The following is a 24,455-nucleotide window of genomic DNA, read 5'->3' on the forward strand; positions in this document are numbered from 1 at the left end:
ACCCCACTTAAACTCATTTCCCCCCACATTTTTATTTTTGGATTAAGGTTCGCCTAGTCTCGGTTTCAGGTTTGCCCACCTTTTTAGTCTGTCATAAATCTTAATGAAGTAAATTCATGCTATACTTCATACTAACTGGTGCCAGATTGATGTAAATACTATGAAAACACGGTCTTAAGGATGAATCTAAAGGCCTACTTCTCTGAAAATGTAATGGATTTTTGCTCTTTGTATGAATTATACAGGGGATGTAGTGGAGAATAAGTCAATTTAAACTATAGCCTTTTCATTTGTGGAATAGGATTTTACCACCTTTTTACTCTGAAATAAATACTGAATAAGTAAATCCATTATACATCATACTGTCCATTTTAATGTAGCCTATAAATGTGAAAATGTGGTCTAAAGTCTAAAATAATATGCCTACTTTGTTAATACAGGTTTTTGCTCATTGTTTCACCTACTGGAGTTCAGTTTTCACCCAGCTTTTGTATGTATGTATGTATGTATTTCTCACTATATCCGCTTATATGCAGAGAACAGAGAACCAGGCTGCACCGCAGCCTTGCCACTGAGCATCACTTGTGGTGTGTGTAAGTGGAGAGCCATGGTGCACGCCGCCCAGTCAGTTCCTCCTTTATAAAGGCCCCGCCCTGAAATCAGTCGACCAAATTCGACATCACACTCAACCCCGTCTGACCAATCAGAAGCCACTGGGGGTGGTCTTGAGATGGTGGTCCGTGAGGCCGGCGGCCAATCAGAGGCTCTCCTCGGCGAACAAAAGGTTCGCGTCAACACTCGTTGGTCCAGTGAATGGCACATTATTCATGGCCACGCTGTGCTTATTTAAGGAGACGGGATAAGGCGAGATAGCGGAATTCATATAAAGGTAACGGATTGGTGAGGAGACAGTCTGTGCACAATGATTGGATCACACACACTCAGCCGAGGCAGTTTGCTATTCTGTTTTTGTTTCTGTCTTAATGATTTCATATCAAAAAATGATTCCCTCTCAACACTTTGTTACCTATAATATTTTATACTTTTTTTATTCAGTTCCCTAAGTTGCCAGGCAGAATACTAGGCTACTAACGTTATACCGCCATGTGGAGGAGCCATGAGCACGCCTTGCTAATTCATCCATAATCCTCCTTGTCTGCCCTGCCAGTAAATGTATAACCTAATCACTTCAGGTAATGCAGTGACAAGCCCTGATAATAAATCCTGCGAGGTTGTCCTGAGTGTATAGGTAAATACCAGAGTAGCCCAATGATTAACAACATAAATTGCCCTTAAAAAAGGCAGAGGGAAATAACGGTTTTCCGCGTTTGTTTTAGTTCTAGTTTTATTATTAGGGTTTTTGAAAGGGTGACATCAGCTACTCTCTCTCACTCACACACACACACACACACACACACACACACACACACACCGCCCATGCTACGCTGACTGTTCGTTCGCATGAGCGAGTTCATTATAATGTGGGAGGGGAGAGCAGACAGCTCATCTGGCCCGTCCTCTGCGCTGAGAGCTGCTATTTCCCAACCGCCTCTGAACAGCTCACTCCTTCCCAATTAGGTGCCAGATGAAAAGTGGCAACGTTTATAGCAACCTTTTTTTGTTTTGTCGACAGATCAACCGGGAAGACCACGCCAAGCCAGACGCGTCTGCTTCTTCTCTCTTGTCTCGAAGCCGGTGAAGATAGAAACCACGTTACCCCCACAGCTGCTCAGGGGAAGAAACAACACGGACACCAGAGGCGTTTTCGGTAGTTGCGGTTAGTATTTGGGGGGAGTTAAACCTCAACACGACTTGAGTGAAGTTGTTCCAAGGACGCGACAGATCGACTCATTCCACCCGGCATCATGACGCGGAGATCCTGTGCCATTTACGCCACCGGGATCGTGTGCGCTCACCTCCTGATAGTGGGGATCGCCCTGGTCGTGGCTCAAGTCTTCCAAACAATGATAAACAGCCGGTTAAAAAAGGTGAGTGCGACTCTTGCTTGCTCCCCATACGTCTTCTCATCGTGTTTTTCATTCGCTTTGACTTGTTTGTGTGAGCTTGCATCAGTACAAAGTGTGCCCCACACACTTTGCCATCTGTCACAGTTCAGCGCTTTAAATGTTAACGGTACAGCATCTGAGTTAGGATCTCTGCATTCTGCAGTGTCAAGTATGCGCATTCAACATCTATTATTTCACTGGTATGTACAATCACAAGGTCACCCAGTATTTTTGATTTATTTCTTTATTTATGCTTTTATTCTTGATTTTTGTTTAACTGTGTCTATACAATTTGTTTAGCTGCATTCTGCATTTATCAGCTGTGTGGGACGAGCCCAAGCCTTCACATTCATGAATCCGCAAGATCCATGCAGCGTGCAGTGCACAGCCCGGTTACGGTAAAGATATAGTATAGATGCAGCTTATGGGGGTTATGTGCACATTTGTTTTTGCACATTTGTTTTATATAGCACCAAGATATTTGATAATAATAATAAACGCAGTAAACGTACAGCTCTACCCAGGAATCCATGTGACAACATTCCAATGGAAGTTTATGGCTACTCTAACCTTACTTTATGGCATTTTATCTCGTGGTACCTCATACAGTTTTTTTTTTACTACTATGATTGTATCCTTGTTAAATTCACCATAGGATTACTAGTCTGTACTTATTTCTCGTGAGGGCACAGGGGAATAAGGATAAGGTTATCAGACATGCTTCCTGACTGAAAGCTTTGATAACCTGTCCAATCGATGCTCCAGTTTGAGGAGGACACATGTCTGATACTAGAGAGGCTGTAAGCTCACCTCTCGATGAGTTGGGGCTATAGGGCTGATAATAGTAGTAGTTCTAGTAGTGTGTGGTATTAGCAGAAGGAATCTCGGCCAGTAGGGAATGGGATGGTAGGGGGGAGGTGTGCCTGTCTGAAGGGGTGGGGGAAGGGATAGTAGGTGACTGGGTAAAGCTAGGGGAGTCCCTCTTCGGGAAATAGTTTGCATTTTATTCCCACTCACTGCTCACCACGTTGAACATATTATGTGCTATTGACAATCCACACAGTAACACATCTCAAGTCCTTTCCCACCCTATACACTTAGTACTGTGCTAGTAAGGAAGGACAGCTCAGCAGAATCGCTTGACAAACTATTTATCCAAGTGCTGCTGTAACATTAGGGGACACACTAGTAAACAGCTGCCTCACTGACACACTTTCCACTCCTGATGTTAAATTTAGGTCTGGGTCGCTTGCATTATTCTCATTCTGAGTCGCGCGGGGGGGGGGGGGGGGGGGGGGTAAGAGAGGTAGTCGAAGTTCAGCGAAAGATGACATAATTTGATGCGGCTAGTGATTACAGAAGATGACAGCACAGCTAATCCTCTTTTGCCACAGTCTTCCCATTGCGTTAGGCAGACTAGGGTACGCTAACCCTGACTCCAAACATCTCCCCAATCTGATGTTGACAGGCTGTCAGTTCAGTTATGATGCAGCCTAAAGGTGTGTGTGTGGGACAATTTAAAGCTACCTCCAGGACACACACAATATGTGTCTGCTAACTAGCTGGGCGTGGTGGAGGGGAGGAGTGAAAGGCCATGCTAGGGAGGAATTTGACAGACTTCTTGGGCCTTGGGGGCAGGATTTTTGCCTGAGAGCACTCTCTTGTGTTGCCTTGTTGTTCTAGTAGCTCCAGCCTAACCCAAGTCCTTCTGCCTCGGGGGCAGGGTTTTTGACTCAGAGCAAAGCTGGTGTGTGTGTGTTGCCTCGTTGTTCAAGCAGCTCCAGCCGCCCTAACCCAGGTCCTTCTGCTCTGACGAGGGAGGGGAAAGAAAACAGCCCCTCCTCACTCACAGCTACGGGACCTTTTGAAGGAGACCTTTGAAGGCACTTTGATGGATTGAGCTGGAGACATTCTAGAGCAAGTTCACCCTGGAAAGAAAACACACGCAGGTTACTTTCCACTGAAAATGTGTCGACACGTTAAATAATGTATCTTACATACATACTGCACATACATGGCTGTTGTCTCACACCACACCGAGGCCACCTTCACGTTACCTTTCAGTTTAGCTTGAGGCTTTCCCACTTCCACCATGGTTTTTACCAGGCTAACCACTTGCCACCAGTGAACACAAAAACGGAACGATGATTTTAACTGATAAACCTCACCACTTTTGTCCCTCACACTTGTTTGTGATTGTGACTATTCAAGGTTTCAAGCAGATAAACTGTGTGTGTGTGTGTGTGTGTGTGTGTGTGTGTGTGTGTGTGTGTGTGCGTGTGCGTGTGCGCGCGTGCACGTGTGTGTGTGACGTTGACCAAGGCCTTTGAGAGACCTTCCTTTCTCGAGGTTGGTAAACACAGGAGTTCTTCTGATCTGCAGTCACATGTTGGGCTTCATCAGATGCTCCGGCTGCAGAGGTATTAATGGAGGACGGACAGGACAGCCGTGAAAGATGTCCCGTTTCTAAAGCAACACAGTTCATCAGGGGAGCGACCGCCATTTTGCACAACTTGGGTGACTTCTGCTAGTTTGACGTAATCGTTCTGTAGAAGTCCTTTGTGGTGCACTGACTGGCTGCTAATGCAGGTCACATGCTGGTGCTGGTTGTGCTGCGTTTGCATTAGGTGGTTTTCTACTTCAGCACTCGCTTTACCATATGATCATGAGTCATGAGGGAGGGTGCTGTGCAAGTGTGTGTCTTACCGCTATATGGTTCTTACTTAGGACCTTTTCAGGAGAACTGTCACGGGAACGCCAACACCCATATATTGACCTCAGCTCCAGTTCACACCTCCAAGTAGGAAAGTGTGACCCTCATCCTAGTTGGACAGTGCAGGCAGTATATTGTCAGTGAGCCAATTCCATATGACTTGATCAAAGTGAATCTCCCTTGTGGACAATTAAAGTACACCTAATATATCCTGTCCTTTTAATAAGACTTGGCTGACAGCAAGGTGCTGTGATGGCTTCCTGGGTTGAATGTGAGATTGGGAAATGCAAGTTCAGTGAATTGTATGTATTCAGTTTAAACTAAAGACATTTTGAAAAGTAGGCAAAACACATCACAGCCTCTCTGACCTGCTGCTGAACACAACAGCACAACTGCTAAAAGCACTTTGCTGTGTGTGTGTGTGTGTGTGTGTGTGTGTGTGTGTGTGTGTGTGTGTGTGTGAGACGAACACAGGAAGTCGAGCTTACAGTGGCATGGCATGCCTGACTCCTGAGCCTCTTTGCTCAGCGCCAGTCTCTTTTTTTTTAAAGTCTTAAATCTCAAGGTTCTTCTCAGTTTGTTGTTGCATCGTCTTGCCTTTTTCTAGCCTATGAAGATCTTTGGGTTTTTAATCCCATTGGATCGCCTCATTAGGTTTTTGTGAAGTCGACAAAAGGCTAGAGAGGATGCCGCAAACTGTGGCGAGAGAATTCTATAGATAAACACGTTTTTGAATCTCGGAAGTCGTAAGCCAAACAGGAACTATTGGGTTTGCATCCTCGCGAGCCACACCCGCCGCCGTATCCTCGTCTCTGCTGTGAGAGCAGCACACAGGAAAATGTATGGCTTTTGTCCAGTAGCCTACAGCTCACCGTACTCCAGGAACATCTCATGAAGAAGACATGAGGGGAAGTGGGTCATTTCTCACTCACTCCATCTCCCAAGTTTAAAAATATACCCCCTTGCTTTATTTTCCTGGAGTCTTGCGCTCTTACACTCAACAACAACAGTTAACAAACACCCCCAAATCGAAACTCTGCGGTTGACCTGCCAGTAGCTGTAACATGAACACCTCTAGACTAAAACAACAGTATTACATGTTGTCACAGGATCCTTTTCTTTTTGCTCCGTTCAAAGTGAATGTTAACGCTGTGTTCTTCTCGTTGTGTTGTCTAGGGGCTCGTGTCCACACATGCAGCTTGACACGCATGGTTGCTTCTGACTTGGATTTGAGTTTTCAGGCTTTAGGTAGGTAGCTTAATTGTTGTCAAAGACAAGTTCAAGTGCTGAGTGACGTGGTATCACTCAAACATCTGCGAGACTACTGGGAGAACATTCTTGTGCCAATTAGTGGCCTCAGAGAGAGGCTAGTACGGTCTGGTTCGAAAAGCTCCTGGCGTCTTTCATGTCTTTTGGTGGCTAAACGCTTCAGAGATGTCAACTCTTTGTTGACAGACTGAAACGCAGCGTTTTACTCGTGTATTGTGTGTCGGTGAGTTGGCCCTCCAGTCAGATGCTTGCCCAGGCTTGCTGAGGTCAAGGTCTCTCTATGCACTTCTTTGCCTTTTGATTTTCTGCTTGCCCTGATGGTTTTTTCAACCGTGAAGGACTTTTCTCTCCTTCTTGTCCGCGGGGGTTTGGACTCTTGGCTCGGCACCAGCAGCTCCTTACAGAGCTCCTTGCTTGGCATCGATTCAGAAGAATCGTCCGAGGGGTCGAATTGTGCCCGAACCCTTTTTTTTTTTTTTTTTTTTTTTTTTGCTACCCATTGCTTTCTAACCGTGTAAGCATCTCGACACAGAAGAACGCACACGTCACTGGTTTTGCTGTCTCGTCAATCTCACAATGTGTTTCCCTCTGTGTTGATTGTTCTTTCAATAGGAAATTACTTTGACGGAGAAGAGCCAAGTGTTTGAGGCATGGAAGAATCCACCGCCACCTGTTTACATGGAGTATTATTTCTTCAACGTGACCAATCCAGAAGTGTTCTTGGCTGGAGGGAAGGCAGCGGTCCAGCAGATTGGACCATATACTTACAGGTAGGTTTTGCTGTGGAGAGCCACATCCAATCAGTGTGTGGCACCAGCCTCGTGTCTGTATGACTAATTGTGTATAGTTGTATATTTTGGTTTGAGTTTACACTATTAATGATCATAGAGTGTTGGCAGTGTTGAAATACTTTGTTCCGTTAAAGATGGTGTTGGGCTGCCATTGAAAGTGGTCAAAGATGTTCATAAGATGAGAGGAGGAGTGGAGTAAAACAGTTTTGTTCTCCCAAATCAACAATAGTCGTGATCACAAAAATATAATGTTTGTCGTTTTAGTCGTCATTGTGCAGCCCTGTTTGAGAGGCAAAAGCACGGTCTTTAGGAAAGCAGGTGAAATCGTTTGTGTTGTTCATCTTGTGTGTGTGTGTGTGTGCGCGCGCGCGTGTGTGTGTGTGTGCGCGCGTGTGTGTGTGTGTGTGTGTGTGTGTCGTGTGAAATCACATCAAACACATCTGTGCTAACTGACCGATGTGGATCCCCCCACTTTCTTTCCTGCACCTGCACCTTTTCGCCACCAGGGAATACAGGCCGAGGGTAAATGTGACTTTCCTGGAGAACGGCACCAAGCTCTTTGCCCTGAACCCCAAAAGCTTTGTCTTTGTCCGGGAGAAGTCAGCCGGTGACCCCGAAGTTGACCTCGTCCGAACCGTCAACATCCCATTTGTGGTAAGACATTGAGTCTGCACAGGGCAGACTAATGTATGGTATTAGGACCTGCAGTGGCCCAATCATTCAAGTCTCTCATACTTGTCGTGTGACTTAAACTCACAAGAGGGATTGAACGTCACTGTTGCGGCAGCTACATTTTAACAACCGTGACCCTCCATGTTAAGCTCACACATCATTATTCCAATAGCACACTCCAGAGCGTCCTCCTCAAGGTTTTATTATGACATTCTGATAACTTAGCCATACAAACTTGCTTACTTATCACTGACACACTCATGGCTCAAATCCAAGCAACGCAAGAGCCAGAACAGGCCAATGTCAACAAACCAACCAGGGTCTACTACCATGAGGTGTTCCACGCAATGACACAAACTCTTCCTGATGGAAATTGAATGGTGTGTGTGGGGGGATGTGAACACTCGAAACCCTCTTACCCCTCATTGTCTTCCCCTTCCCTCTCGCTCTGTCTTCTCCACCTCGTCCCTCGCTAGGCGGTGATGAGTGAGCTGAACTCCTACAACTTCTTCCTGCGTACGTTCGTGTCGGCGTACCTGAAGACTCTGGGCATCGACCTCTTCATGACCAGGACCGTCCACGAGGTGCTGTGGGGCTTCAAGGACCCGCTCCTCTCTAAAATACACAAGATGAAGCCTGAGGTGGACGAGCACTTCGGCCTGATGTGGAAGGTGAGCAGCACCGTGGCTTTTAGTGAAACAAGGAGGTTGTAATTATACACCGGTTCCTGAACATCTCTAGAGACGTCTTTTTTTTTTACAAGCTATAACCTCTCTGAGAGCAGACAATGAAAGCAAACTTAAAGAAAGCTCTTTTCGTTTTTTTGGGGGGATCAAGTTTTTTCTTTGAATTTTTCTCACATTTTCTCACAAATTGTACCTGGCCAATTCCCCCCCTGCTGTCCCGGTCGTTGCTTCGCCCCCTCTGCCGATCTGGGCAGAGTTGTACACTAGCACATGCTTCCTCCCATACATGTGCAAACGTCTGACCCCAAGCCGGAAGTACCGCTGCCCGGGAATCGAACCCAGGTCTGCGGTGGTAGGAGAGTGCTTTCACCTCTATGCGCGCTACCCAGATGCCCCAAAGCTCTGTTTACTTGAGTGGATTGTTGGTAGTTAGGGGCAACTAAAACAGACAGATGAGCAAACCGGTGTGTATGATGATATAGGAGAAGTGAGATTGACATCAAGCTGGTGGAACATGCTAACTTCCTGTTTATAGCCTCATGACCGCAACATGACGCATGTATGGTGGGAAACTTATTTTCCTCTGCTGTCAAAACACTTTCTGCTGCATCTTTTTTAAATGTCTGTCTACTACACAACCAGATGCCGGTTCCCTATTTTGTAAACATCTGGTGAGAAAACAGCAACGGGGCGTGGTTAGAGACAACCACAACAGCAGTATCTCTGTCACAATCTGCACCCTCCTTTGTCGACACACTTCAACACACCGATTCCAAAGTCGGTGCCTCTCCGCCAGACCCTGCTCATTTGCTTATTAAAGGAACACTCCGGGCGATTTTCAACCAGCTTTGTATCGTTACAAAATCAGTCGTATATCAGAAAACTGTACACAGTTTTGCAGTCATTCATTTAGTTTGGCAGTTATTGAGAGTTGATTTGAGTTAAGCTGTGGACCGGAAATGTAAATTTGTGCATGAATGACATCACTGGTCCACAACTTAATCAATTAAACTATCAATAACTGTCAAAACTAAATGAATGTCTGCAAAACTGTTCACAGTTTTCTGATAAACTACTGATGTTGTAATGATGCAAAGCTGGTTGAAAATCACAGGAGTGCTCATTTAATGTTGACAGCTGTGGTAGTCTTGACTGAGGTGTCTGTCTCAGCTGTGGTAGTCTTGACTGAGGTGTCTGTCTCAGCTGTGGTAGTCTTGACTGAGGTGTCTGTCTCAGCTGTGGTAGTCTTGACTGAGGTGTCTCTGTCTCAGCTGTGGTAGTCTTGACTGAGGTGTCTCTGTCTCAGCTGTGGTAGTCTTGACTGAGGTGTCTGTCTCAGCTGTGGTAGTCTTGACTGAGGTGTCTGTCTCAGCTGTGGTAGTCTTGACTGAGGTGTCTGTCTCAGCTGTGGTAGTCTTGACTGAGGTGTCTGTCTCAGCTGTGGTAGTCTTGACTGAGGTGTCTCTGTCTCAGCTGTGGTAGTCTTGACTGAGGTGTCTGTCTCAGCTGTGGTAGTCTTGACTGAGGTGTCTGTCTCAGCTGTGGTAGTCTTGACTGAGGTGTCTCTGTCTCAGCTGTGGTAGTCTTGACTGAGGTGTCTCTGTCTCAGCTGTGGTAGTCTTGACTGAGGTGTCTCTGTCTCAGCTGTGGTAGTCTTGACTGAGGTGTCTCTGTCTCAGCTGTGGTAGTCTTGACTGAGGTGTCTGTCTCAGCTGTGGTAGTCTTGACTGAGGTGTCTGTCTCAGCTGTGGTAGTCTTGACTGAGGTGTCTGTCTCAGCTGTGGTAGTCTTGACTGAGGTGTCTCTGTCTCAGCTGTGGTAGTCTTGACTGAGGTGTCTCTGTCTCAGCTGTGGTAGTCTTGACTGAGGTGTCTGTCTCAGCTGTGGTAGTCTTGACTGAGGTGTCTGTCTCAGCTGTGGTAGTCTTGACTGAGGTGTCTCTGTCTCAGCTGTGGTAGTCTTGACTGAGGTGTCTGTCTCAGCTGTGGTAGTCTTGACTGAGGTGTCTGTCTCAGCTGTGGTAGTCTTGACTGAGCTGTGTCTCCGTCTCAGCTGTGGTAGTCTTGACTGAGGTGTCTCTGTCTTAGCTGTGGTAGTCTTGACTGAGGTGTCTCTGTCTCAGCTGTGGTAGTCTTGACTGAGGTGTCTGTCTCAGCTGTGGTAGTCTTGACTGAGCTGTGTCTCCGTCTCAGCTGTGGTAGTCTTGACTGAGGTGTCTCTGTCTTAGCTGTGGTAGTCTTGACTGAGGTGTCTCTGTCTCAGCTGTGGTAGTCTTGACTGACGTGTCTCTGTCTCTTTTCCAAAGAAAAATGGAACCCATGAAGGGGAGTTTGTGTTCTACACCGGGGAGGAGAACTACCTGGATTACGGCAAGATTGACACATGGAATGGCATGAGGTAAAGAGCCATATGAATTGTCATTGAAGTGTGAATATTACATTAAAAAAGTACTTTTCCCTTTTTTTCCTGCTTTATTTTCTTCCTTTCACATAGCATTATTTCAGTAGCCTGGTAAAGCAGCCCGTCACGTGACCTCACATTTCATTTGGAGAGCCAACTGAAATGTCACGTGACGGGCTGGTTTACCAGGCTATTATTTCAGTGCTATCAAGGAACATTTTTCTTGTGTGTTAGCATTAGCAATAGCATATGGGTTTTAGGTCAGTTTCTCCCTGATATACCACTTGCATTTACTTAGTTGCACAACTTGTATTGAAATCTGACCAAAGTAGTCAAAGCAAAGTCCAGGGCAGAAAGCCTTTGCCCTCTGGCTTTGGGAAGGATAGGATTGCAAAATGAAACGTTTGAAAATCGCAAAATCAATTTGCACTTTGGATGCAATCAGCACGAGGCTCTGCTTTGCAAATCACGGCAATTACATCAAACATTAATATCTCCCCGTTTTACACCAATCGATAGGGCGATGTCTTGGTGGTCGTCCAATCAGAGCAACATGATCAACGGCACGGACGGCGCCGTCTTCCACCCTCTGATTTCCAGGAACGAGTTGCTCTACATCTTCGCCGCTGACCTCTGCAGGTACGCACGTGCCCTTATCTCTCTTAACCATCCAGTTATACATTTGTCTACATTCAAAGCAGCCAGGAAGGCCCGGGGCCAGAACATCCAGCGAGGACATTGCTAGGAAACTGCGGCTGAGTCATATCCTCATGAATTCAATGAGATGGACCTGGGTTTTTTGCTCGTTACAGAACACCTCTCCCCAGGTCTGCTGGTGAACTTGGGTCTGGTGGAATGCCAGGAGTTTGACTCGTTTGCGTGTGATGAAACGGGGGAACAGTTCGCAAGAGTGATCGTCTTGTGAACGTCTCCTGCTTATTTTAGAGCTGTACAAACAAACTACTTGGAAGGACAAAGCAATTATGAGAAGGAAAAACATTTTTTTCTGAGGGCTCTTAAGACGTCTAAAGAAAGCGCTCCGGAGTCTCTTAGCGTATTTGAACTTAATAACATTCCCTGTAGTAGGCGCTGATGCCACCTCCCTTTTCCTCCTCAGGTCGATCCATCTAGGCTATGTGAAAGATGTGGAGGTGAAAGGCATCCAGGCCTACCGCTTTGCACCCCCGGCAGACGTGCTCCAGAGCCCCATAGACAACCCAACTAACGAGGGCTTCTGCGTGCCAGCTGGAGACTGTCTCGGCACCGGGGTGCTTAAAGTCAGCGTTTGTCGAGAAGGTAGGTGCACCACCCACTGGGCCCCGCCCACCCGCTGGCCCCGCTCTGACCCCTCTGTTGCCATAGTGCTAATGCAGTTAGCCTACCATTTCCCTTTGATGTTCCCAAACTGGCCCCATACCTTTAGTCCAGTGATACTCAACTTGCGGCCCCCTGTGTAGCCCGCGATGGAATTGCATTTTTTTTTGTTTTTTACAGTGCACCTGAATGCAACATGCAAGATACCCGCTGAATAAGTGTCCAAATGTTCATGTCATTCTGGCCAATACTCCACTTCTGTTATAGCATTTCAGTCTGGAATATGGAATATCTTTCAATAATCTATGATTTAGATGCTAAATTGTCAAATACTGCCGTCTGCTCGCTACCCAGGCACTTATGTATGTACTTAACCTAACTAAATTAACCTAACTATCTGGTGTGCACAACATTGTCAGACTAAACTCTGGCTGACACCCCAAAAACGTACAATCCGCTACAGAAAAATGTATATTGTTTGTTTATTAACTGGCCCCTGACCTTCTATCATTTCACGAAAGTGGCCCCCGGGCAAAGCAAGTTGAGTATCCCTGATTTAGTCCATCCAGTTGGCAATCGTCCTCCCTGCTTTGCATGTAGTGTTCCCAATGTTTAAGCATGCCAGATTTTCAATGACGGCACGGTGGCTCAGTGGTTAGCACTGTTGCCTTGCCTCACAGCCAGAAGGTCCCGGGTTCGAATCCCGGTCCCTCCCAGGTCCTTTCTGTGTGGAGTTTGCATGTTCTCCCCCGTGTTCGTGTGGGTTTCCTCCGGGTGCTCCGGTTTCCTCCCACCACCAAAAGACATGTATGTTAGAGTTAAGACTCCTGTCAGTGCCCCTGACCAAGGCACTTGCAAAAGAACTGGAGTTGGCCCCTGGGCGCTGCACTGCGGCTGCCCACTGCTCCTAGTTTTAGGAAGGTTCTTAGTAGAGGATGGGTCAAATGCAGAGGATGAATTTCCACATGGGGATAAATAAAGGTTAACTTAACTTAATGGTTTTACTCAATACGTGGCTCAATGATTAACCCGTGTATGGAGGCCATTGAAGTATTTTATGGTCGTCGATGGGCGTGAGAGCTGTGATAAGGTAATCTCCACATGGCTTGACTCTCGTGAGAACATTGCTATATCAGTCAACGATATGCTACTGTAATCACGACTCCTCTCTCGTACCGATTCTCGAATACCAATGTATTCTCTTTAATAGGTCCTGCATTCTTCGGTTTTTATGATTTTGTTTTCAAATAAACTCCTAGTGGGGGGGGGGCACACAGAGATGGAGTTGAGTTAAAAGGGGATTTATTGAATGAATTCAAAGGCCAAGTACTCGCATGCTGAACAGACCCACAATACTGGGCCCTGATTGGCAGACAGTTTAACGATGGTTTAGTGACGGGAGCCAATCAAGACCAAGTTGTGATGCGTTGACTCGAGTCAGACTGAAACTGCCTGTAAAAAGGGGTGGATTTTTACAAATGCAATAACTTCAACCACCCAAACAAGATCATATCTTAATAACAATGTCTACATGAAATCTCTTTGATCATCTATGTATGTAAATAGATGAAAAACTGAATTAATGTCATAGGACTACTTTAGATTTAGCTGCCGTTGCAGTTTTGCAGAAAAGTAAACATTTAACCTTGCTTCAAAGTGATCGCTGAGCCCCCCAAGTGAATGTAGTGAGTACTACATTTGACTACATTTTCGAGGCTTGGACTGTAGACCTCAGATAGCTTTCAAATTCATTTTTTTTTCAACCAGTAGCCAACAGTCATAAATGTGATTTGTTTCGGTACACATTGAGGATCTGAGAGTAGCAGCAGGAGTAGAGAAGTTTAGGTTGCGGAAATACTCACCGGCTTATCAGTACATGGGCTCAGTAGTACATCCTGTCATTCCTGTTGCTGGTAGCCAATCCCAGACATCCCCAAGCTATCTGTGCTCCTTTATCAATTAGAAACAACATAGTTTTATATCTCAATGACTCATAATACCAGATGGTACATATTAATCTTATCTCACATTTTTTCTTTCATCTTTTTTTTGGACCTTGTTGTTTAGTTATCTCGAACTACCCTGTGACTTAACTCGAGGTGTAATATATTTTTATTTTTTGTTTTGTTTTTGTTTCCTCAAGGTGCTCCTATCGTGGTGTCTTTCCCCCACTTCTATCAGGCGGACCCCAAATACATCAACGCCGTCGACGGGCTCAACCCCAACAAGGAGGACCACGAGACGTACCTCGACCTCCAGCCGGTACAGACTCGTATTTATGATCGCAACAGATTAGTGCTATAAGGTTGAATCAGTTATGTTGAACCTTGTTCTGTTTGTTTACATATTATATGTTATCTAAAAGACATTTGCTGCTCTGATTATGATCATCATTATCATAATCAGCCACTGCCATCCTCCTGTTGTTGTGTTTGCATTTAGATCCACCCCCCCACCAACACACACAACACACACTATAATCATTTTTGGTCTGCTTACATAGTTAAAGGTTGAAAGAACTGTATGCATTGCTTTAAAAAAAAAGTTCATTTCAACAGTAGGTGAAAATGAAATTGGCGACTATTGTGATTATTATAGCTGTGGCTCTTGTTTTTTTTTACATAGTTAATGAAGAAAGGACTAAATACATTGCTCTTTTTTCTCCTCTTTTTACAAAAAATAATAAATCTGTGTGTTTATTTCTAGACCGTAGGGGTCCCCATTCGTGCCTGCAAGAGAGCTCAGCTCAATATCATTCTGAAGAGAATCCAAGGCTTCCCGTAAGTTGAACATTGACCCACATCACCGCCGCCACACTGTGTTCCCCTCTCGGCCACATGGTCGACTGCGGTGTCCTCACTGACCTCTCTCTCTCTCTCTCTCTCTCTGTCTCTGTCTCTGTCTCTGTCTCTCTCTCTCTCTCTCTCTCTGCCCTACAGCAAAACCAAATACATAAATGAGACCATTTTCCCCATCATGTTCGTCAATGAGGTGAGGATCTACTCTGCACGATAGCACACAAACCAATAGGCCTTTTTCACAGCAGCCATGTTGTGCCTAAAAGGCAGGAGGTAACATGGGTGCACCAAAGCGTTAATTAGGGTTTCCAACTTCCAGTCCGTTTAGGTGTTCCAGTGCTGGGGCCCTAATCAATGAGTTGGTTGCACCTGTGTTTACCCTGCCTTTTAGACACACAACGGTGGCTGTGGAAAAGACCCATTCTGTTGCCTCACAGCCCACTTAAAGCCGTGTGACTAAATGGAACAGAAAATCGCTAACGTCATCTTCCTCAACTCCAGACGGCGACTATAGACGATGAGTCAGCATCCCAGATGCGGACGATGCTCATAATCTTGACTGTTGTGTCCAACTTCCCCCTGTTCATCGTGGGCATGGGCCTCATCCTCCTGATGGTGCTCGTCGTCTTGTTCTGCCGAAACCGCCAGAAGAAGGTAAGACCCGGCCTGGACTCGGCTCTCATTCCTAGGAGACACCTAAACTGTAGAGTTAATCCGCAACGTTATCCTGATGTTAAAAGCTTGAGTCTTCCCCCCTTCCTGGCCCTACATTATGCACTAGCCACTTACATTAGCTTACAGTATTGAGTCTCCCCCCCATCCCTGGCCCTACAGTATGCACTAGCCACTTACGTTAGCTTACAGTATAAATGATTTTAGATTGATGATGATATTAGGGCTGCTCAATGGCAAAGAAATCGTCCTCACAATTATTTTTGACTGACATTGAGATCACGATTATTTGACGCGATTTCTCATCGACTTTGGCAACATTATGCATTTATTGATCTTGAAAAAAACGTTTTAATCCTGATGTCTTCGAACATCAATTGAACTGAAAAACAAAGGAATAAATTAAAACGTAAAATTAAAAACACCGATAAATAGGCTAACTAAAATAAATAATATATAAAGAATGAATGCTTTACCTTGATTACCTTGTTTTCATAATTGCGGGAAGGCAAAATTGTAATCGAGATTAAAATCGCATTAATTGCGCAGCCCTAATAGCTAGTTGTTGGAGGGTTCGACTGGGTTCTTGCATGGGCAACAGTTCCTGCGTTAACTCCACCGAGCTGCTCAAGGGTAACCCCCACGCTTTGTGCATGTCAGCTAATACAACGCATGACCCCTGAACTGTACAGTCAGCATCGCATGACCCCTGAACTCTACAGTCAGCATGTGCTATTTCTTCCAACTCTGGATCAAATGATGTTTGTTCGCTGGAACTTCTTCTAACAGTCGATGCAAACCCTTTGTCTATAGGAAAGGAAGCATGTTAGTTCCCCTGTTTGACAGCTCAGCCTATGAGCCAGGCTCCCCTACCAAAGGGCATTGCACTGTAATAGCCCCTCAGAATGTACGGTGTATGTTCAACAGCTATCTGTTGTTGACTAGGCTTGTTGATTTGACCCCGGTGAACAGCCTCCACTGTCCATAAATTGTAACAGTTCAGGTCATTAACTGTCCAGAGAATGGCCTCCAACATGTGACGATACAAGCTTGCCATAAGAACTAGACTTGTAGTTATAGTAGTAAGACAATGTTCAAGTAATGCTTATTTTCAGCATCAGGAAGTGTTGTCGTAATGCTTAATTTCAAATGGCCGGAATTGTTGTAGAAATGCTTAATTGCAGTGGAAGGAAATTGTTATAGTAACCATGGTCTAATTTTAATTTTCTGTAACCCCCCTTTTTTCCTTTCTGTTTTAGAATGAAGTAAAACGTATTGATTTTACTGAAGCTTTTCATTCTTTTACTGTAAGTCTTCATTTTCCCTTGTTTGCTATTCTCTTTTTAATTTGTTATCCATCTCTGCTTGTTATTGATTATCGTTTTTTAATTATCTTCATCATCATATTTCTTTAAATTCGCACCTCATAGTATTGTTGGTTTCCTTATTTGTTATTGGGAGTTTATCGTTATTGTGGTGGTTTTTGTATTGACTGGTCTCCATATTATCAGGCACATTTTAGTATAACATGGTGATGTGGTTTTATTTTTACCATTGTCAAAATGATGTTTACCAAGTGTTTTCCCATTTGAATGTCTTGTCTATTAAAAGAAGTGTGTTTCTGTTTGGAATGTCTGGCCACTGCCTCGGCGTGGATTAACATCTTCCTGCCTCACTTCCTGTCTAGACGGCGAAGGATGAGACGGCGTACACTCAGGTCAGCGACAAGCCCGAGGAGACGTCGGAAACGCACGCCACCCAGCCCACGAGGAACGGCTCCTACATCGCCATGTCTCCAGTGGAGGCGCAGAAGTCTTGATGGAGGCTGCCCAGAGTCTGGGGCTCAGGAGCAGTGTGGGGCTGCTGCAATACCATGGGTGGGGGTCTACACAGCTGGCTTTCTCTCGTTTGGGGTGGGGGGACGAGGTGGGACACAAGCCCCGGAGAATGTTTGGCCCACCGACAAGACGTTGCTCCTCTCACTGAGCCCCCCTCTCATGACTGTCTGTCCTCCTCTACTCTACCTGCTGAGCATGGCCCTCACTGCCTGCCGTACTACTGCAACACCACCAAACTCTCCCACTCTCTCTTTTCCCTGTTTCCTTCCTGGTTTGGCCCACACGGCGCGGGACGAGACGGGGGTGGGCGTGGCCAGGACAAGCCTTTCTGCGTATTTCTTCTGCTCTTCCGGGGGGAATTGGTAGCATAGGTGGTGTGGACGCTCGCGGACGACGCAAGAGCTTCCGAGCAGAGTCTGCCAACCGATATAGGGCTGGCGACAAGTTAGTGTTCACCCGGACAACCTCGGGTGTGTTTTCACTCGCGTCCTTGCTCTCTTCTCTCCATCGGTGTTGCGTGAGGTCAGCCTCTAAACTACGCCAACAGATTAAAAAGCCCACGCTCCTTAAACTGAACCCTTACGACAAGTATTCCCTCCTCGCCGCTGAGCTCCTGGGATCAGAGTTTGAAATGGTTTTGCTAACAAAACTGTGTACTTACCATATCCTTTTGTAAAAAAAAAAGAAGAAAAAAGCGAAAACAGACTGAGCCAAACTATTTATAGCATTTTTGCCTTTTTTCCTAAGATGAATGAGTGCACCCACACACACACACACACACACACACCGCACTTGGTATCCCAATATCAGTGAAAGTGTGTGGCGAATTGTCTTACACTACACTACAGTGTCCTGATTTGATGGACAACGGGCAACTACCTTTCTCGATGCAGGCACAGTGTATTATGACACCTGGAATACTAGTGATTTTGATTCCCCGTCATCTTTTCATCCTCTTCACCCTTTGGTCCAGAACAATAGTTAAAGACGTTAGAGACATCTAAATACCTTAACTACCGTACATTTCAAAGTCTTCATCAGTTGAGGCATTAGCTAGCTAGCTGTGAAATAGTGGGTTGCCACCCATTGCTTGGAAGTAGATGCGCGGTTTGCTTTCATCACGCATTCAAAACTGTAAAAAAAAAAAAAAAAAAACACCCACGAAACTTACAAGGGAGACTTGAACCCACGTTCTGCCTTACAACATTTCAGCGTGTTCTTTATGTTGATAACTTGTTGAAATAAGCTGGAAATCCTTTGTCATTATTGTACATATGTAAAGGGGGAAATGTAGGGATACCTCTGACCAAATCCAGCAATTAGTCCTGGGTGTGCTGAAGACACTAGAATTTGGATTCGGTGTCCGTCACTCGTGCACGTCGACATTACTACTTAGAGAAAGCACAATTTTGGATTTGCGAAAACCAGTCCTGGAACAAGGCTAGCAGGTGATTTTTTTCCTACAGACGGCTCCTCCTGTCAAAAGACACTGGCGAGTGCTGTGAAATATTGAAGGCGGAATCAGCAGAGGAACATTTGAGCGAGTCCTGTGCGCACCACTCACCGCTGCGCATGCCATGCCCAGCTGTCAGTGGGTTTGCCACGGTGCTGTAGGCACTAGGTGCTGTAGGGGGCGCTGTAGGCACTCGGGCGAACGCGGCACTTGAATCACTGTTCGTCTTATGTTGCATGTTGTGTTTTCATTTCACTCGTCGTCATGTCACATGTCAAAAGCCATGGGCAGTGGCCTATGGAAAGTGAATTAAGGCCATAATACTGTCAACTTGGAAGATTCCCTGCACTTTGTCTGGAAATTGTGCCCTGTGTATTGTCATTGTATTTGTCCCCCCTGCCCCATGTCTTTTCAGTGCAAATGGTCCTTGTCTATTTCAATGATTTGTCCTGGCTAGTATTGGCTGTGATGGGGGGGGTGTTGTGGATAGACACAACAGAACAGACACCCATGCCTTTTTGTTACTTGCTTCTCAGCACATGGAGTGTCTTCTTCGGATATATATTTTTCTTTGTATTTGTTATTGCTGCTAATAATTGCCATAACCTATGGACTTGTATTTGTCGGTGGATATTTACCATAATGTGCTCGTATTCAGTTTGAGGTTGTTCCACAGAAGCGTTTCTCAACTCTGGATTTGAAACGTTTCTGTTGCCAGCAACCCTTGACATCTGGGAATATTCGGAGCGCAAGATACAAAGCCCAAAGCTTGCTGCCATTTATTGGAATTAGCAGTTAACACGTCGTTAGCACATTTTTTAATCACGCTTAATAACCACTCGCTCATATTATTTGCGTCTGTGGGTTATGAGCGGATTAGTGAACTGGATGCCCTAGTAGGAAACGAATAACGGCGAGCCACTAAAAGTGTTTCAGTTGCCGTTCAGGGTCGTCGTCAGAAGCCCGACAGGCAAAGGATTCTGGGTATATTCAGTTGAATTCTTTGGTGGGTAATCCTTTTATTCCAACGATATCAACGCGCTCGCAGCGTTGTTGTGTAAACGCTGCTGTGCTCGTGTCACAGTACATCATTATTAACCACCTTTCAAGTCTTGACTTGAATCTGAAACAATCTTAAATCCCTAGAATCCTGTGTGCCTGTGTCTCGTCAGTGGAAACGGGCACACACACCTGAGCCGTCACTCCTCCGCTGTCTTGACTTCTACTACACTGACCTTTGACCTTTGAGTCCAATCACAAGCACGCTGGCTCGTCCCTGCTTGACCAAAGATAACCCCTCATAGATCTGCCGCCAGGACCATGTTTACTCTCCACGGCGATAACGGCCATGCCGCCGCCGCGACAGTACCTACTACTAACCGTGCCACGAACCCAAGTGAAGTATTTGCAACAGTGTTGCGTGTGCGTTGCGTCATGTATGCGTGTGTGTATGGACTTTTTCCAGCAAGGCTGACTTGAGCGAAAGAACGGTTGGTTGTGGCATCAGAAACGACATTGATGGGTATTCCTCTTTTTCTTTTCTCTCTCGCCCAGTGCGAGAGCGTACAAAAGTGATTGAGGCTCTTTGTGAGCAGAAACATCTCAGTATTATGTATTGACAAAGCAATACAAAGTTATGTAACATAAAAAAAAAATATGTTTTGTAATGGGCCACTCTATTTATGTATCTTTTGTTCCCCCCCCCCCCCCCCCCCTGATTTGTTTGTTTCAGTTTTGTGGTCCGTTTCTTTTTATTTTAGTGTGGTTTAGACATTTTGTAATCATTCAATTGGGGTCAAAGCACATTTCTTTTTTTATTTCATTTTTTTATTTCATTTTTTACATTTCATTTCATTTGTTTTGCCATCTTGCATATTAAGTGTAACGATGGATCAGTATCTCACCTTGCAAAGTTCCCCAGTGCAAAGTGTCAAGAGCCGCATTACAAAATGTAAGCTAATGGATGTTTGGAGATGTATTTGTTGTTGGATGACTATGAGAAGAACCTATTTTTGTGGAGCCAACACACTTGTTTGTGTCAAACTGGAGTGATTTGGTGGAAAGGCTGAGTGTCTTTGTAGATGTGAGCAGGGTGATTGCCTCTGTGCCATGGGGTGGGGATAAGGTCTAACCCCTCTAGATGAATGAAGCCCTCCTCCAGGGATGAAGGCTGGTCGTCGTGCCATCCTTTAAGTATGTCCTTATTCTGCTCTTCAGTATGTTCAGTGTAACGACTGCATCTCCCCTGATAAATTGAGAAGTCACCAACTAACAAAGACATGTTTTCCCTCTTGAGATACTAATTTCTTTTGCTGCTGAAAATGACAATCCCCTTGTCATGTTAGGTGCAAAATGGTTTCAAAGTAATATCCATTTTTAGTTTTGATAATTTACACTGCACAGATGTTTCTACAGTGCTTTTGTAAACATTTTTAGTGTATTTGCAAAAAAATAAATAAAAAATAAAGTTGCAATAAAGTGCAAAGTCTTCAAGTGGTGTCCGCTGTCTTTGTGCCTTTCGACCATACTAGCATTAACCCACTGCTAGCTAGAGAAATGTCGATATTTCACAGAGCTGTGATGGCTAGAGAAATACTATACATTGCTGCAATTGTGTAGTCTCTGCAGAGAGATGTGTGTCCTTTAATTAAATATACTTCCCAAGAGCTTGGTTAAACCGTCACAACATCCTATATTATCAATATATTGACGTGAAAATATACAATTTGGTTTGGAGAAGAGATTCCCTCTTGGCTACGGCTGATAGGCCTTATCTGCTGTTTCCAGGACTCTTGTCCCTCTTAAAGGTCAAAAGGTCACGTGACGTCTTTTGGTGTCAATTCAGCAAGAGCTTCTTTCTAGACTCACCATTTTACATCAAGGTTCAACAACAACGGGACCGAATCCGCAAATGTCTCCACTGACGGCAGCCTCTGTAAACCCAGAATGCAATGCAGCAACGAGACATGTTGCACTTGAACATTACCCAACTTTTTAACAGGAAAAACTTGCTCACTTCTTATCTCCGTTTCCCACCTTTCAGCACCGCCACAAGCAAAACGGCTGAAATGCAAGTTCAGCCCACAGGTTCAGGCTGCTTCTCTGGGGGGTTGTGCAAAAGCATCATGGGAAATATAGGGAATCGCTAACTTAAAGGAATAGTTCTGATTTTTTTGCTGCCTACCAATGATGACGTCCATTGGTAGATTAATTTCTCAGCACAATCCATGCTGTTCCTCATACGAGCTCCAGATAGTTAGCCACAAACCCATACAAGGTCAATGGGGTTACGCTCCTGTCTGTGTGCAAGCTGACTTGAGGCTCACTCACATTTAGTAGATTAACAGATTTATGATATTTGACTTTGAGGGCATCTGAGGCTGGATTCTTTCCTTTGACTTGTAAAGCCCTGTAATGTCAGGTAATAAAGACACATAAAAGCTGAGGGTCACGCCTTGTCTGCACCCGGAGGCAAACAACAACTACTGTAACATCCCTCCAAACTGTTTAACCCAAACCATATCATCAGGCCAGGCGTGGCGTGACGTGATCGCGCCAAAGTGTTCAGAGACGTTCCGCTTGGTTTGGCTGAGAACCTCGCATTCAAACCCTTCTCTGTTGGGGCCAAGCTCCAGTCCAACAGCTTTATAACTGTAAAGACCCCCTGTGGAGGCAGCGAACAATAGACGGCCCCCGATGCACTCGAGGAAACTAGGCTTCACTGCCCCTCTCCTTTGTCCCCGTTCGTCACCGGTGTGTGAGCTGCTTTTGTTTTCAGAGGCGGGAGGGGGGGGGGGGGGGGGGGCAGGGTGGAAAGAAAGCAGGTTGTGACAGGAGAGGGCAGGCGGCGGCATGTCGGCCTCCATCTCTGGGTGGGCAAACACACACACACACACACACACACACACACACACACACAGCGGCCTCACATGCCCTCACAAGATGGACACTTCAGAGCGCAGTAATGTTTGAAAAAATAGGTTTGCCTGTTAGAACAGATGAGGGAATATTTCAGCGAGAGGTTCCCAACCTTTTTGGGCCCATGCCCCCTTTAAAGCAGGCATGCCCAAAGTCCGGCCCGGGGGCCAAATGCTGCCCGCAGATGGATTTTAAGCGGGCCATGGGTTGTCTCTTAAAATATATTATAGTATAGCCTATATGTATATGTGGCCATCCACACATTACCTGGGAGGACCCCTATCCGACTAACAGTCCAAAACACAAAGATATTCCGTTTATCATCAAGTTTCACAAAGATGTTCAGTTTTATCATGTTGGACAAAGAGAAAAATAAATATCACATTTATTTGAGAAGCTGAAACCAGCTTATTGTTTTCCATTATTTGCTTAAAAGAGGACGAAAACAATGATTCAATGATCAAAAGAGTTGCTGACGAATCTTGTGCTGAGAAACAAATCGACTTGCTAGTCGTCTAACCTTGCAGCTATAGAAAGCTCTTATTTTTGTTTTATTTGAATTGAATAACTTTTAGGCTATAAAATACAGAAATCTACAAGAAATGAAGCACACATTAGAAGAAAGCTGGGGGAGGGGGTGTCACAATTTTGTGTGTCCAAAATGTCGTGTATCCTACCCTGTCCTATCATCTCGCGACCTATCATCCAGTGACCCCTCTATGGGGGTCCGACTCTCCACCCCCAGGTTAGGAACCACTGCTCTAAGCCCATAATGGAGCGGGGCGTCTCTGTGGGGTGACCCCAGTAAGCACACATCCTTCCCCCCCGTCCCCCCGAGGCCGGATTATGCCTGGATAGGTTGCGGCCTGCACGCAGTTTAAGGCTTCATAATATGCTGTTGTTTTGGACTAGAGCAGAGGTTTTTAAGTGGGAGGTGGGTTAGGGTTCCAAACAGTTTCAGGGGAGGCTCAGTGAATGGAAGTGAAAATATATTACATTAGTTCGCCTATCAACAGCCATAGCCACACCAAGTCAATGTCCTTGTATGTGAAAACATATCTTTGCGAAAATAAAAGAGATAGTTCAGAGATACAGTAGTTTTGGAAAATCAGCAACAAATATAATGCCTTCAGACAGACCTTTGTTATGTATTCGGTGTAGTCTGAAGTAGCCATGTCAAACGGCAATATCAGGCCATCTTGGCTCAAGAGTGTCTATTGGATAAAACAACAATCCTGATAGGGGGGCCTTTCCCAAGCTTTGTCTGAGGGGAGCCGCACAGCTTCAGTCTAGAGGAACCAATATATTTGGGAAGATAAAGTTCCCTCCTAAACGTAGAAACTGATCTCTGGTGCCATATGCATGGAGTTGCTGACTGACTTTGTGGATTGTTTGTTTGAACCTTTACCAGTGAACTCTGGTTAATAGCAGTGAATGATGACCAATAGCCTCCCTTAGCCTCCCTTTTAGCCTCACCGTGAGACTGATCAGTCATTCTTCCAAGGAAGAAGAATGACTGATGAGTCTCGCGTTGAGGCTAAGACTCCCTCAGCTCCTTTTCCAACTTTTACAAACTTCCCCCTTCACCAGGGATGCAAACTCACTGTGAAAAAGGTGACAGATACCAGGGCAGACATAAAACCACTCAGAAACCCTCCTATTTTAGGATGAAAAAGGTGACTGTCACCTAAAGGTGACTAGTTTGCGTCCCTGCTTCACACTCTCTCGTGGCAGCCTACAGGACACACAGCACGTACGCTCAGGTCTGTCTAAAAACGCTCCGTGCAGCAGTTCTCATTCATGTGATTAGGAAGAATACAAGCTTATTCAAACCACAGGCAGCAGCTTGTGAACGTGTCCACCTGCTTCAAACTGAGATGTTCATTTGAAAGTAACACTAGATCTTCACCACAGTCACTTATTAG

The 24,455-nt window shown here is 45.3% G+C and overlaps 1 protein-coding gene across 1 annotated transcript; it reads left to right on the forward strand.

The window, feature by feature from the left end:
- Positions 1-1,862: 1,862 nt before the first annotated feature.
- scarb2a (scavenger receptor class B, member 2a) lies at positions 1,863-21,097 on the forward strand. Its single transcript, XM_083644812.1, has 13 exons — positions 1,863-1,988; positions 6,601-6,758; positions 7,286-7,433; positions 7,928-8,122; positions 10,443-10,534; positions 11,057-11,176; positions 11,655-11,833; positions 13,995-14,113; positions 14,558-14,631; positions 14,791-14,842; positions 15,151-15,303; positions 16,581-16,628; positions 17,009-21,097. Exons 1-13 carry the CDS (start codon positions 1,866-1,868, stop codon positions 17,138-17,140), a joined length of 1,593 nt encoding a protein of 530 aa, XP_083500938.1. The 5' UTR covers positions 1,863-1,865; the 3' UTR covers positions 17,141-21,097.
- The last annotated feature ends 3,358 nt before the right edge of the window (positions 21,098-24,455 follow it).

The sequence above is a fragment of the Poromitra crassiceps genome (genome assembly GCF_964638095.1).
Source record: "Poromitra crassiceps genome assembly, chromosome: 10".
Classification (NCBI taxonomy): Eukaryota; Metazoa; Chordata; class Actinopteri; order Beryciformes; family Melamphaidae; genus Poromitra; species Poromitra crassiceps.

Bases quoted from the DNA above. Each gene is read 5' to 3' on its own strand.
- scarb2a (XM_083644812.1), top strand. From the start codon at position 1,866: ATGACGCGGAGATCCTGTGCCATTTACGCCACCGGGATCGTGTGCGCT. The intron at 7,434-7,927 runs GTAAGACATTGA...GTCCCTCGCTAG, and splicing joins CCGTCAACATCCCATTTGTG to GCGGTGATGAGTGAGCTGAA. The intron at 8,123-10,442 runs GTGAGCAGCACC...TCTTTTCCAAAG, and splicing joins ACTTCGGCCTGATGTGGAAG to AAAAATGGAACCCATGAAGG.